At 36.7% G+C, this 12,865-nt stretch overlaps 1 protein-coding gene and 1 long non-coding RNA gene across 2 annotated transcripts; one reads left to right on the top strand and one right to left on the bottom strand.

Moving 5' to 3' along the window:
• The first annotated feature begins 570 nt into the window (after positions 1 to 570).
• On the top strand, positions 571 to 3,063 carry LOC132168016 (uncharacterized). Its single transcript, XM_059579084.1, has 2 exons — positions 571 to 1,664; positions 2,061 to 3,063. Exons 1-2 carry the CDS (start codon positions 1,016 to 1,018, stop codon positions 2,693 to 2,695), a joined length of 1,284 nt encoding a protein of 427 aa, XP_059435067.1. The 5' UTR covers positions 571 to 1,015; the 3' UTR covers positions 2,696 to 3,063.
• Positions 1,544 to 12,847, bottom strand: LOC132168017 (uncharacterized). Its single transcript, XR_009438747.1, has 4 exons — positions 11,611 to 12,847; positions 11,400 to 11,452; positions 10,408 to 10,522; positions 1,544 to 1,625 (listed from the first exon to the last, which is right to left on the bottom strand). It is a non-coding gene; the product is annotated as an uncharacterized LOC132168017 (long non-coding RNA).
• Between the last annotated feature and the right edge of the window lie 18 nt (positions 12,848 to 12,865).

Here is a 12,865-nt window from a genome sequence, read left to right as displayed (position 1 = left end):
TAACTAGATGAAATGGAAAAAATTTAAAATGGAGAGGATTCTTTTTCCTCTCTCTCAGTCCCATATTTTTTTTTTTTGAGAAACTCTCAGTCCCATATTTAACTGAACTAGGTATATGAATAAAAATGTCAAATTTATCAACAACGTTTATAAATAACAGTTCATGTCAAAAAAATAATAATAATAATAACAGTTATATTTAATAATTGTTAAAAAAAAAAAAGGGGGGGAGAGAGAGAGAGGGGATGGGCTTATTATGGCCCAATTAGGCTTAGGAGATGGATTCCAATCCGGTTATCGGATCCATTAGGTGAAAGGTTGGGTACTTGGAACTCTAGACCCAATTCCGCCAGCCTAAATTTTGATAATGCAAAGATTCACTTACCATTTCGCCAGCCTAAACCTAAATGATATCCCAATAATATATTAAATCAAATCAATTATTAATTATTAATTTTCTAACATCCATGACAAAAATAAAAAAATAAAAAAATAAAAAGAAAGAAAGAAAATAAATTGACCCCTTAAAAGAAGGACGAGTTACAAAATGACACCCAGGCTGACCCAAAAATTAAGACCAAAAGTTGACTCCTTTTAAAATAGATCACAACCATCGGATGCATACAATTTTTAGCGCTCTATCCTGACAGTCATCACGTATGTTACCGGGCAATAAAGACAATCCACTGGGTAATTTTAATGGGTGGGGGACCCATATGGATTTCTTCTCCTACGGTCGATACAACAATCTCTGAATCTCTCTTCGCAATTTCAACCGTCAGATGCACATCATTAACAATGCCCTTGCAAACAGCCAAAAATATATAAATCAAAACATGAAGACGTCAAAGAGCCCCACAAGGGAACTCCTCTGCACCTCCCACTTCCCCCACCAGCTTCTTCTTCGGTTCATGTCTATAAAGCATCTGATGTGATATTCTGGAAGACAGAAACTCTACCCCAGAGACTCACCATTTGTTTAACTCATACGTACCTTTTTTAGATCTCATTTTCAATGGCTAAACCCAAAAACCAAACAAAACCTACCAAGCAAATCCACCAAGACCAAAACCAGCAGCCCATAAAATCTGAGAAAGCACCCTCTTGGTCAGTTTTAAGAGGGCTATTGACCTGTAAAGATCTCCAAATGCAACAAAAACAACAACACCAACAACAACAAAAGCAGCAACAAAAGCGACAGCAACAAAAGGAGCATCAAAAGCAACAGCATGAGCAAGCCGTGGAGGAGAATGCCAAGAAATGCAAGAAAATGAAGTGCTCTGGCTCACTCTGTAGCAACACCAAGGTCATGCATAGACCTGAAACGGGATCCCCGGAAGTCCACAAGAAAAGGGCCTCAATGGGTTCAAGCAGCAATGATACTTCTAGCAGATCCATGAAAGCTCCTCTGCAGGAACTCAATGGAGTTGTTTCCTCTGCTTCCTCATTCTCTGCAGCATCTAATTCGTCCATTGGTGGATCTTTTAGAGGAATGCCTTTCAGGAGATTCTCTGGCTGCTATGAGTGTAGAATGGTGGTAGATCCTGTACTTGGTTTCACCAGAGACCCTTCTCTCAGGAGTAGCATCTGTTCTTGCCCTGAATGTGGTGAGATCTTCATGAAAGCTGAAAATTTGGAGCTCCATCAGGCTGTAAGGCATGCAGGTATTTTCACTGTTCTTTTTTTTTTTTTAGGCAAAAATTCATTTTGGTCCGTTAATGTCTTAATTTATTGCTAATTTGACCCATAAAGTTCGAATTTGATTAATGTGATCCTTGGAATTAGTAATTGTTGTTAATGTACTCTTCCTGTCCAAATCTGTATTTGATTTGTTTGTCAAATTTTCATTTTGATTCCTGATCCGACACCCTTTAATTCTGACTTAATAGAATGCTCTCAGCTATCTAATTTCAATTTCTCTCTCACACATGATGTTCATTTTGGTTACTTTTCTGCATGCACCATTACTGTTTTATGTCTCATTTCATTCCCCATTACCCAAATAAATGCACATTGCTGCCGATTTCTCAATCTCTTTCTCTGGGTATCAAAATCCACAGTATCTGAACTGGGTCCTGAAGACACCAGCAAAAACATAGTGGAAATCATATTCCAGTCAAGCTGGCTAAACAAAGAAACACCCATCTGCAAAATTGACCGCATCCTGAAAGTCCACAACACCCAGAAGACCATCTCCAAGTTTGAGGAATACAGAGACTCCATCAAAGCCAAAGCCACTAAGCTCCCCAAGAAGCACCCACGCTGCATAGCAGACGGCAACGAGCTCCTCAGATTCCACTGCACCAACTTTGTCTGCTCGCTGGGCCTAAACGGGTCCTCCAACCTCTGCAACTCGACCCCACAATGCAGTGTATGCAGCATCATCAAGAATGGCTTCAGGGTCGCCGGAGAATCAGCCGGAGGAGTTGCTGAGAAGGGAATTTTGACAACTGCGACGAGTGGGAAGGCGCACGACAAAGCTGGAGTGTCGGCGGCGGAGGACAACAACGACAGGCGGGCAATGCTGGTTTGCCGGGTGATTGCCGGCAGAGTGAAGAAGAACATGGAGGGGAGCATGGAAGAGTACGATTCGGTTGCTGGGGCTGCGGGGCTCTATTCCAATTTGGATGAGCTGTATGTGTTTAATCCCAAGGCTATTTTGCCTTGTTTTGTCGTCATCTACAGAGGATTCTAAATGTAACTTTATTTAACACTGTTGCCTGGGCCTGGGGTTATCTTTTCTTGCTTTATTAATATCTGGGAAATCGTTCGGGTCTTTGCTTTAATATATGTGGTTTTTGGTGGGAAAAGATCCTCCGCGCTCTGTTGGCGCTCGTTTGGAAGTGTGAGATGTGAATTTAGGGCAAGAGATAAATAAAAATTAAAAGGAATTACTCAAGAACTTGGTAAATATTGCTTGGAGGACGAAGTTTTTCTAAAGAAAATTCTTGTAACCCCAAGTTTATATATTGCCATATATCAATGTGATATAAGGAGTTAAAAAGAAATTCTTCTAATTCAACTTGGAGAAAAACTTTGTCCTTACTTTGAGAAGAAGATTTGGGACAAATAGTACTTGAGCATTAATAGCACATTTGGGGTTGAATTGTACCTTGATATGTGGGGTTCATTTGTTTGGAATTTGAATGAATAGCCCATTTAAAGCTTTAAATTTTGATGGCAGTCTAACTTTAAATGAATATCAATTGTTTTATAGTTTAGATTTTGTTTTGATGCATTTAATGGTGTTTATAATAACATATTCAACACGTGACAACATATACACCTCTAAATCTATAAAATCTAATTTGAGTTATGAAATAATTTATCACCATTTGAAGTGAAATCACTGAAATGGATCAGATCCATCTAGGTTATGACAATGTTAGATGCAAGGAATGTGGTTGCCAAAATTCTTCACTTCTTCCTATCTGTAGTGTGCACATATTTCACAATGCTTATGATAATCTTAACTAACTATTAATTTTTTATTTTTTTTTAACAATGACTGATTTAATGGTTGATCGAAGCGAACCTATCACATCAGCATTGTAAAATAGCAATGAAATAAAAATGTAGTTTTTAGCCTAACTCTTTTTCTCCCATGAACATTCATGGTTAATGTTAAACCTGGTTTGATGGACCATTAAATATTAATGGATCTTGGGCTCTCTTCAAATTTCGAAGTGATTTGTTGGTATATTTATGCCAAAAAAAAAAAATATTGTAGCGTAGAGATTAACATCTTCAGCATTTGTTCCCGGATCTTCTTTTGTAGCCTAAAACGAACTACTTACCGGAAATCCTGAATCGAGTTGGGCGTGGATTCTTGAATTTCGGGCAAGTTTCATCCCACTTCTACAATCATTTGACTCTTGTTTTGTACTCATTGCCTTAATGATTTGCATTTACTTGGTATTTGGGTGAAAAGCTTAAGCAACTCGGTATGGGCTTTATCAGTACGCACTTCTTCAAGAAAAAATTGTAAAAAAAATACTGAACATTTTTATTGCGTTTTTGGGCACCAAGATCCTGGGGAGCCTCTGGAAGTGGGTGAAGGTCATCTACCCCAATCACATTCATTCATTCTCACAATGGTCTCACCGTCTCGGCACCTTTTTTTTCTCGATTCTTACGATCGCATCTTTCTGTATCGGATTTCAATGGCCGAAAATTAAGGGTTTTTTTTTTTTTTTTTTTTTTTGAGTTGGAAAATTAATGTTTAGGTGAGGTGTCCACATGCACACAGATTTGTATGCACGTGGGGAATCTTGATATTTAGGTACATGTAGCTACTCGACTGCCACTTTCAGTTCCATCTGGAATTCACATTAATGTTATTAAACTAGTATTTGATTGTTTGATGAGTATATTAAAAAAATGACAAATTAAAATACTAGTAGTGACAATGAGTGATCATAATGATAATGAGATGATGATGATGATGATGATGATGATTGTGGTTGTGTGATATTCTGGTGTTAATAACAGTGATAAAAGGCGACAAAGATAGCTATGATAATGGTGGCATGGAGAACAACAATGGCAAAAAATAAAGGTAGCAGGAAGAAATGGTAATTGTGAGGGTGGTGAAAATGATAAAGATAACATGAAGAAAATGATGGTTGTGAAAATAATGGCGACCGTGGAGAGAGGAAGCAACTTCATTGTTCAACAGTATAGTTAAACTCCTCATTAGCTAATATGAGGAGTTTTTGCTCTCCAACAGATTAGCCATAGATACAGACTAGGTAAAATAGAATTTTTGCTACAGTAAATAGCAACCTTTAGCAATTTATCTGTATCACAATGTTAAATTATTTTATTGTTTCTCTTTCATCTTTTCTCTTCCTCTCTCTTTCTCTTTCGCAATGTCCAATACGGGGAGGAATATAATAAAAAAGGAAGGGGAAATAATATTTTTTTAAAAATACATAACAAAATAAAGAATCTGTTTGAATGTGTTTAGGAAAAAAAAAATGCTCTAACAACAATAGGGTTGGGTACCCATAGGATCCGGTTGAAATTTTGGTGTTTCTAAATTCCGACTTGGGGTTGGAAATGAAAAATCGATTCTAAGTTGAATTTAGGTATTTGGTGTTTCGAGTCGAGCCGAAGGGGGCTGGCTCGGTTTGGAATTCAATTTTTCCAATTTTTCCAATTTTTTATTTTTTTTTATATTTTTTTCTTTTGCTTTCCCCAAAACCAAACATAGCTAAAGACAACAAAACAAGCAAAATGGAAAACAACTATTGAAGAGAATGACAACATAGAAGACAAAGGTCATAAATCTTTTGAGAGAGAAAAAGGGAGGAAAGGGAGGACTCAATAAATAGACACCCTCGATGTGTCAACAAATGATCGATCCACGATGAAGAGAATGGCCTGGACTGACCAAAAAATGTATATATACGTGGATCGAAGAGAATGGCCTGGACTGACCAAAAAATGTATATATATGGAAGTGGAGCACATAAAAGAAAAAAACATGACGGATCGTCTTTAATAGGGTGTTGATTGGTGGCTCTAAAGATCAGAGGACCAACATGGTCGAGAATGGTGTGAAAGAATAGAAAAAGAAAAATGATAAAAAATTTTCTTTATCCCATCTTTCACCCATCTCCGTACAATAAATATGTAAATCTACTATTGAATTTACAAAAAGAATGAATGGAAAATGATTCCTATAGGGCGAGTTGAAATTTCAAAATCATTATAGATACAGAGTCAACACATGTTGAGAGTCAACTAGTTAGCTCGTGTGTTTGGAAATTGCGGATTAGCTTGGAATCAGGCAATAGGCCTTGGCAATGGTAATGATATGGAGAGGATAATAGTGGTGATATTGGTGAATGTGGTGGCCATAATAACAATCATGATATATAGGGATAGTGATATTTCCGAATTATGGTGGCAACTAATTATGTTTTAAAGTGGGATTTATACAATGACACCTGAACCTATGGAATTTGCACTTTTAAATTTGGATGCGAATTTTTGAAATATATATATATAAAACCAAATAAAAGGAAAATGGGCGAGTAAAGGGTGAAGATGAAGACACATAACCAACCAACCCAGCAGGTTCCTCATGAGTAGAGTTAATTTTGGCGCCAAACAAGTGAGTCATCGGAAATGCTGACTCTCTCCCACATATTATAAGGTTTCAGTGGCTTTTACAGAGGCCTTTTTCTATGGCTTTAGACCTTGAAAACAGTAAAAAGACATCACACCACATGCACATGCTTAAAAGAAGGACCCCCAAAGCGAAGCAAAGCAAGCTTCATCATAACTCTGCACACTCACAGAGAGAGAGAGAGAGAGGCAGAGAGATGGTGAAACGATAGAAGGGTAGAAAGAAAGCACGAGAAAGAGCGTTTTAGCGGGAAATACACATGCACATAACACAGTACTATCATTATTTATCACAATGTCTATTTATTTATTAAATAAAGGATAATGTATTTTTTTTTCCCCACCATTTGTAATATTATACATACAAGATGTAAAATTGCTCAAAAAATTGTGGTTTGAAGTTGTAACAAATAATTACTTATGTATAATAAATTCTGAATATTGTTTCAATAAGGTCATTATCATGAACTTACAAATTTACCCTAAAAATGCTTTGTGAGTTAATTAATATGTAGGAATAAGTAATGTGATTAAACACAATATATTAATTCATCATAAATATCAAAAATTTGTACAATTTTTTAAAGTCTAGGCAGTTTTGAATTTGACGAACAAGTAATAAATTTTTCATGGTGAGGCATTAATTAATGTACTTTCTTTTTTTTTGTTTTTTTTTTTTTAATTTTTTTTAAATTTTTAAGGGAATTGCATTAAGTCTAGGTGTTGAGACAGATGTCACAGATCCATCTACTTGCTAGGACCATCTTATCCCTTTTCACGTGCGGGACAAGAGGAGTCATTGACCTGCACATATTTAATTTGCAAGTTTACTTATTTTATGCTTCCTACAATTAAGGACAGAAATTTCCTCCAAACTAATTTGGGAAAATATTCTTCAACTCATATAAAATAGTACTAAATATCTAAATATTAAAAAGGCACATTAAATTTAGTCTAAGTTAGTAAACTACTATTAATGAGATTAAGAATTTAATGTACATTTTAAATGTTTATAGACACTTGGCATTATTTTACATGTGTTGGAGGATAATTCCTCCAGACTGGTTTGGAAGAAATTTATGTCCTTAAATTAATACGTCAACCACTTTCTATTGAGAATAACTTTTATAAGGTCTTGGCACAAATCAAGTTTTTTATGCCATCCAATAACAATAGACCACATCAGCTTAAAGCAGTAAGAAAATTTAAAATAGAAGCAGTGGATCACACATTAAATAAGCCAAAAGAAAAATAGAAAATCATTGTTGTTTCTCCTCCGCCCCCACAACTCTGCCGCTGCCCCTTCAAAGAGACTCAACACCCAGCAAAAGATTTTGCTATGAGTTCTCGTGAGGTCTTTTTTTTTGACATGTCTACACAAGGGAAGGGGGAGGGGGGATTCGAACTAGTGACCTCCGCTTAATTAGGCGTGGTCCATAACCGATTGAGCTACCCATTGGGGACTCTCGTGAGGTCTTTTGGTAAGGAAAGGAAGTGCTATCATTCACTTTGCTCTATAATCCTCAAATAAAAACTCTGCTCCATAATCCTAAGCAACAGAGGCCCTCTCATGACAAGTTTAGAGATCTAGGCATTGGTGAATCCATAATTCTTGAGAAGATCATCAACCAAGTCTGCTCTCTCAAGGGTTTCAAAATGTGGCTTTTTGATGCAAAAATAGCCTTTTTCCAGAGACAACAAGTAATTTTACAAGGTATGACACCGTAAAGTTGCGTTTTCGTTTATCTACAAGGTGGAGGAGGGGTGGGGGTGGCAATGGCGGTGGTGATTTCAGGTAGTAGGGGTTTTTTTTATGAAATTGTTTGAAGAGAGGTGAGATATAATAAAAGGTTAATGAAGGGTTTTTTTTTATAGTAGATTTGATATAATCGTGTGTTTTGGTAACAGTTTTTTTTTTTTGTTCCAAGCTAACTTGTCAATCTTTCAGTGGAGGGCATAAAAGGCTTGATTTGTGCCAAGACCTTATAGAAGTTATTTTCCTTTTTATTACTTAATTTTATTTATTTTTTTTTTCTTTTGGATAAGTAACAATCAAATTTGTTGAGTTTTAACATTATCTATTATTCACCGCTCATTTCAATTAAAAAAATTACGTGTTAAATTTTCACTTGTTTAAAAAAAAAATTGAACCTACACATCAAGAAGAATATTAAAATATAATTTAAATATAAAATCTACCATTTTCTATAAACTTTTAAAATTTTGAGTTTTGACCCGCGATTCCCTCGGGCCTCAAGGCTCAAGCACACAACAATGACATGTCCCTAGACCTAACGGTTTAAATTGGCGCCTCTCGTCGTGGCCGCCTTCTTTGGTACAGTGTGCGTCAGCAATTTGTTCTCTAGTCTTGTTTTTTAGCCTGAATTAACGGTCGGGCGTGAGGAGTTGGTTTTATGTGGTACGTTTCCGACCTAGTTTTACTGATTTTTGACTCTTGTTTTGTACTCGCTCACTGCCTCATGATCTGAGAGTTTTCTTGATCATTAAAAAATACAACAGTTCAGCAGCCCGGCATGGGCTTAACTTAACTAGCACTTACAATCTACATAATTAGAAACAATAAAATTCTTCCACCAAAACTATTTTAAATAGCAATGATCGAGCACCAACTCTTGGGAGTGGAGACACCAAAGATTCTCCTATAACCCTTCTAACACCTTCTTTTTCTTTGCTAATGGTTTAAAAATAGGGATCGATAGGTGTTTTTGGGTATTCTCTTAGTTTTAGGTGGATATTATTTTTTAAAAAAAAAGTGACTCTTATTTCTTTTACCCGATTTTTTAAAAAATAATACCCATCCAAGAGAACACTAAGAAAAGAATACATAGCATTTCCCTTTAAAAATTCCTTGCAATCACTTACTCCGACAATCAGGCAGACAATTGTGAAAAGTAACATACGAGATACATTTGCCCAAATAATACCTAAGCATGCAAGTAGGCTCCATCAAGAATATCTCACAATTGTAACTTGTAAGCACCCATAGCCGCCTCGCACTTAGCCATGTTACGCCACGTAATGAAAACTGAAAAAGTGGCTATTATTTGATTTGGTAGATCTTAGGTCGAGTCAAGTTTGGTGCCAGCTTAATGGGCCAAAGGGGGTTTATTTGCAGCTTTTGCAGAGTGTTTTAGATTTCTAGTCGTTGAAAATGGTGCGAGGAAAGAATAAACCATTTGATGCTTGAAACAAATAGAAACTCACTCTTATGACCAAGATTGAAGAGGGAGACACAGCCAGTGAAATGATTGAAGAAGAAAGCAACGTAGCATGCAAGAAAGAGATGCATCAAAAACAGCCAGCTGCCACTACAATGGCGCAAGTAAATAGCATATGGTGGAGGACTTGGACAGCAAGGGATTGGCGACAGCAGTGTGACCCCTGGTGGGACCCACCATGTTATCTCTTCCTTTTTGCTGAATTGTGTTGTTGGGTCGGGCTCAATTAGCTGGACTGGGGCTTTAATTGCTAGGACCAGCTTATCTTAATATCTTTTTCCTCAAGGACCTTTCATGTTTGGGACACGAGAAATAATTTTTCTCAACCATATTAACTGTATTACAGGATAGAGATTGGGAGGACTTAAAGGGCCTATTGGTGCTTGCTAAACGAGAGTAAAAATTGGCTGACCAAACTGAAGTGCCACCAAGCAGCAGCCTAGGCATTCTTTCCTCTCTTCCGGAAAGAAGGAAAGAAAGCAAAAGAAAACGACAGACTGAGATATTTGAAAAAAGAAAATTATTGATTATGTCTTTAGTAAAGTTACTCAAGGCTTGAATTCTATAAGAATTAGTGGAGAGCTTCACTCAAATAATTTACTATAATTTTTTATCTATCTTATTGATTGTTATTTTGCCATCAGCAAATTGAAGCCATTGTTGCTTTTCCTTCTTTCCCTCTATGATCTCTTCAAACAAAATTTTTTAAGGCAAGTTTTCAATACGAACATCAGAATGGTCAACCTGCTGAACCACTGTGCGACCATTTTCTAATGATAATACCATGATATCAGATGAAGTGAGGGAAAGATGAATAAGCAAATCAATGAACAGGAAGTTAGGAGGTCTAAAAGACTAGCACTGATGATAGTAGATAACCAGATGAATATTATGAAGCCAAATCTCTGGAAACAATAAAGCAATGACAGTAACTAAGGAATAACATCTAGCCTTCATAAAGTAGTTTCAAATTATGCTGGATGTAAATGGATCATGCGAATCAACTAAGTAAAAGCACCAGAGAAGAACTAACCATTTTCCCCTGATTCTCTTCTTTAACCTCCTGTTCTCTTGGCCCTCAATTCCAGAAATCTTCTCTTAATAATTATTCTTGCCCACAACCCTTCAAGCTTCACCATCACAGATCCCTGACCAGAAAAGATTCTGAAGTTATGAAACTCAACTCTGATGTTATGAAAAGAAACTCTGAGCAACAACAGGGGCTGAACCAGATCACAGTTTATTCATGTGCTGCGTTGTCGGTATTCAAATCCATCAACTTTTACTCTACAAGTTCTTAAGCATGATACAGCATTAATAAGACAAATTAGACAATTCTTAGAAAAGACAACTATAGATGACTATAGTTGAAATTTTTGAGTTGGACTTGGCTGACCCTATCTATATGTTTGGGAACAGTTCACATTCAGGATAGCAAACATGAACATATCAAGTCATCCTTTTTTTTTCCTTTGTCGTGTTGGTCAAGTCAGACATTTGATAACTTATTCCAACCTTTTAGCCCTTATCAGTGCAGTCTTCCACCCACTTTATACTAACGTGGAGAGACAATTACAAGCAAGGTTTACATTTTTTGCTTCAAGTTAAATGACCTGATTAGCGGGCTGGGATGAAAAACTGGTTTATAATGCATAACTAGGGGTTGATTCGTTGTATAATGCCATAAAAAGATGCAATGACTTGCCCCAATAACATTGAATAGATAACCAAAAGCATGGTAATAGTAAGCCAATTGGAAATACATTCTTCTAAATTCGAGCTGCTGCTAATCCATAGAAAAGCCTAAAACAGGCTGGTACTCCAGCATGTTTCAAGGTAATATCATCTAAAGCTATATTTGTATTGAGAAATCTATGAAAATTACTTCAGCAAGCAGAAAGCATAACTTTGTCTCAGAAATTGATATGCCAAAATGATGTTTCATTTACTTGTGGAAAATAGAATATAGCGATAACAAGGTACTACCCAGCTATACATTGAGAGTAGAGATAAGTGTCTGGGTACCTATAATTTAAAGCAGCCATGGCACACGTAGTGTAGCCAATCATATCAATCACCTGCAGAGAACAGAAACATCAAATAATTAAGAAAGTTAAGAATATCAAAGAGTAAGAACTGGAAACAGATTGGCTGGGATCCAAACTTAATGATAGAGATAGAAAGCACATCTATTGAGCTGTGGGTTTAATTATGAAGAGGAAGTGATTCAACATACCCATTAACTGAAATGCAACATCTCTGTAAAACTTGCTGCCAAGCATTATCTCCTTTTCAAGATCCTTATGAAAGTTGCATACATCGTGATGTTTCTGAATCTCGTTAATGTGATTCAGTGTTTGCCACATATAGGGGTCTTAAGTTCAGATGGACTCTGTTCCATCACACACCAAGGTGGAAACACTTAGTTCAAGTATAAGACAAACCAGTTGCACCAAGCAGTGAAGCAGGATTACTTAACCTGAGATCTCAATCCAGCTTTTTCCAGCTTCTTTCATGCCCACTTCCTTGACTGCTTCCCTCAGCTTGCTTAAACTATCCCACATTCCCAATGTTGCATAAACATTTGCAAGTGTCACATATACTGAAGGGTCCTTTGGTGAGGATGCAAGAAGGTGTTCGGTAATAATATTAACCAGTTCAATATTCTTGTGAGTTCCACAGGCCCCAAGCAACGAGCACCATATAGTTCTGTTTGGCTCAAACGGCATGTCAGCAATCAATTTTTCTGCCTCTTTGAAGCGTCCAGCTTGGCCAAGAAGATCAACCATGCAATTATAGTGCTCCAATTGAGGTTCCACTCCATGTTCAGTTTTCATGGACATAAATATGGTCCACGCCTCTTCCACCAAACCAGCATGTCTACAGGCAGAAAGAACACCTGTAAAGGTAATTTCATTTGGCTTTAAACCCAATTCTACCATCTCATAGAAAAATTTAATTGCTTCCATTGCCCTTCCATTATGTCCACACCCCACAATGATCCCAGTCCAACATACAGAATCTTTTTCTGGCATACAATCAAACAAAGCTAACCCATCCTCAATTTCACCACATTTTGCATACATGTCAATGAGAGCTGTAACTGTAACCTCCTCTGTGTCATATCCACTCTTAACACAGAAAGCGTGAGCCTGTTTGCCACTTCTAATAGATCCTAAACTTGAACAGACCTTTAAAACATTTGTAATAACAAAATGATCTACTTCAAGATCCATATTAATCATATCTTTAAAGAGGGAAAAGACTAATGAGCTTAATCCCATTCTTGTACACTCTGTGATCAAACCAGACAAAGCTATGATATCTTTTTTCTGAAGCCTATGAAACAATCCTAATGCATCCTTAACATTTCCATGCTTTGCGTATAGATCAATCAGAATACTTCCAACAACATTATCTAACCCATACCCACAGGTGACAACCAAACCATGTACTTGATGCCCAAGTCTGAAATTAAGTAAGTTGATGCA

This window comes from Corylus avellana, chromosome ca1 (assembly GCF_901000735.1).
Source record: "Corylus avellana chromosome ca1, CavTom2PMs-1.0".
NCBI classification, from domain to species: Eukaryota; Viridiplantae; Streptophyta; class Magnoliopsida; order Fagales; family Betulaceae; genus Corylus; species Corylus avellana.
The sequence above is the reverse complement of the archived record's forward strand: the minus strand, read 5'-3'. Positions and strand labels throughout refer to the sequence as shown.

Bases quoted from the DNA above. Each gene is read 5' to 3' on its own strand.
- LOC132168016 (XM_059579084.1), top strand. From the start codon at position 1,016: ATGGCTAAACCCAAAAACCAAACAAAACCTACCAAGCAAATCCACCAA. The intron at 1,665-2,060 runs GTATTTTCACTG...CAAAATCCACAG, and splicing joins TCAGGCTGTAAGGCATGCAG to TATCTGAACTGGGTCCTGAA.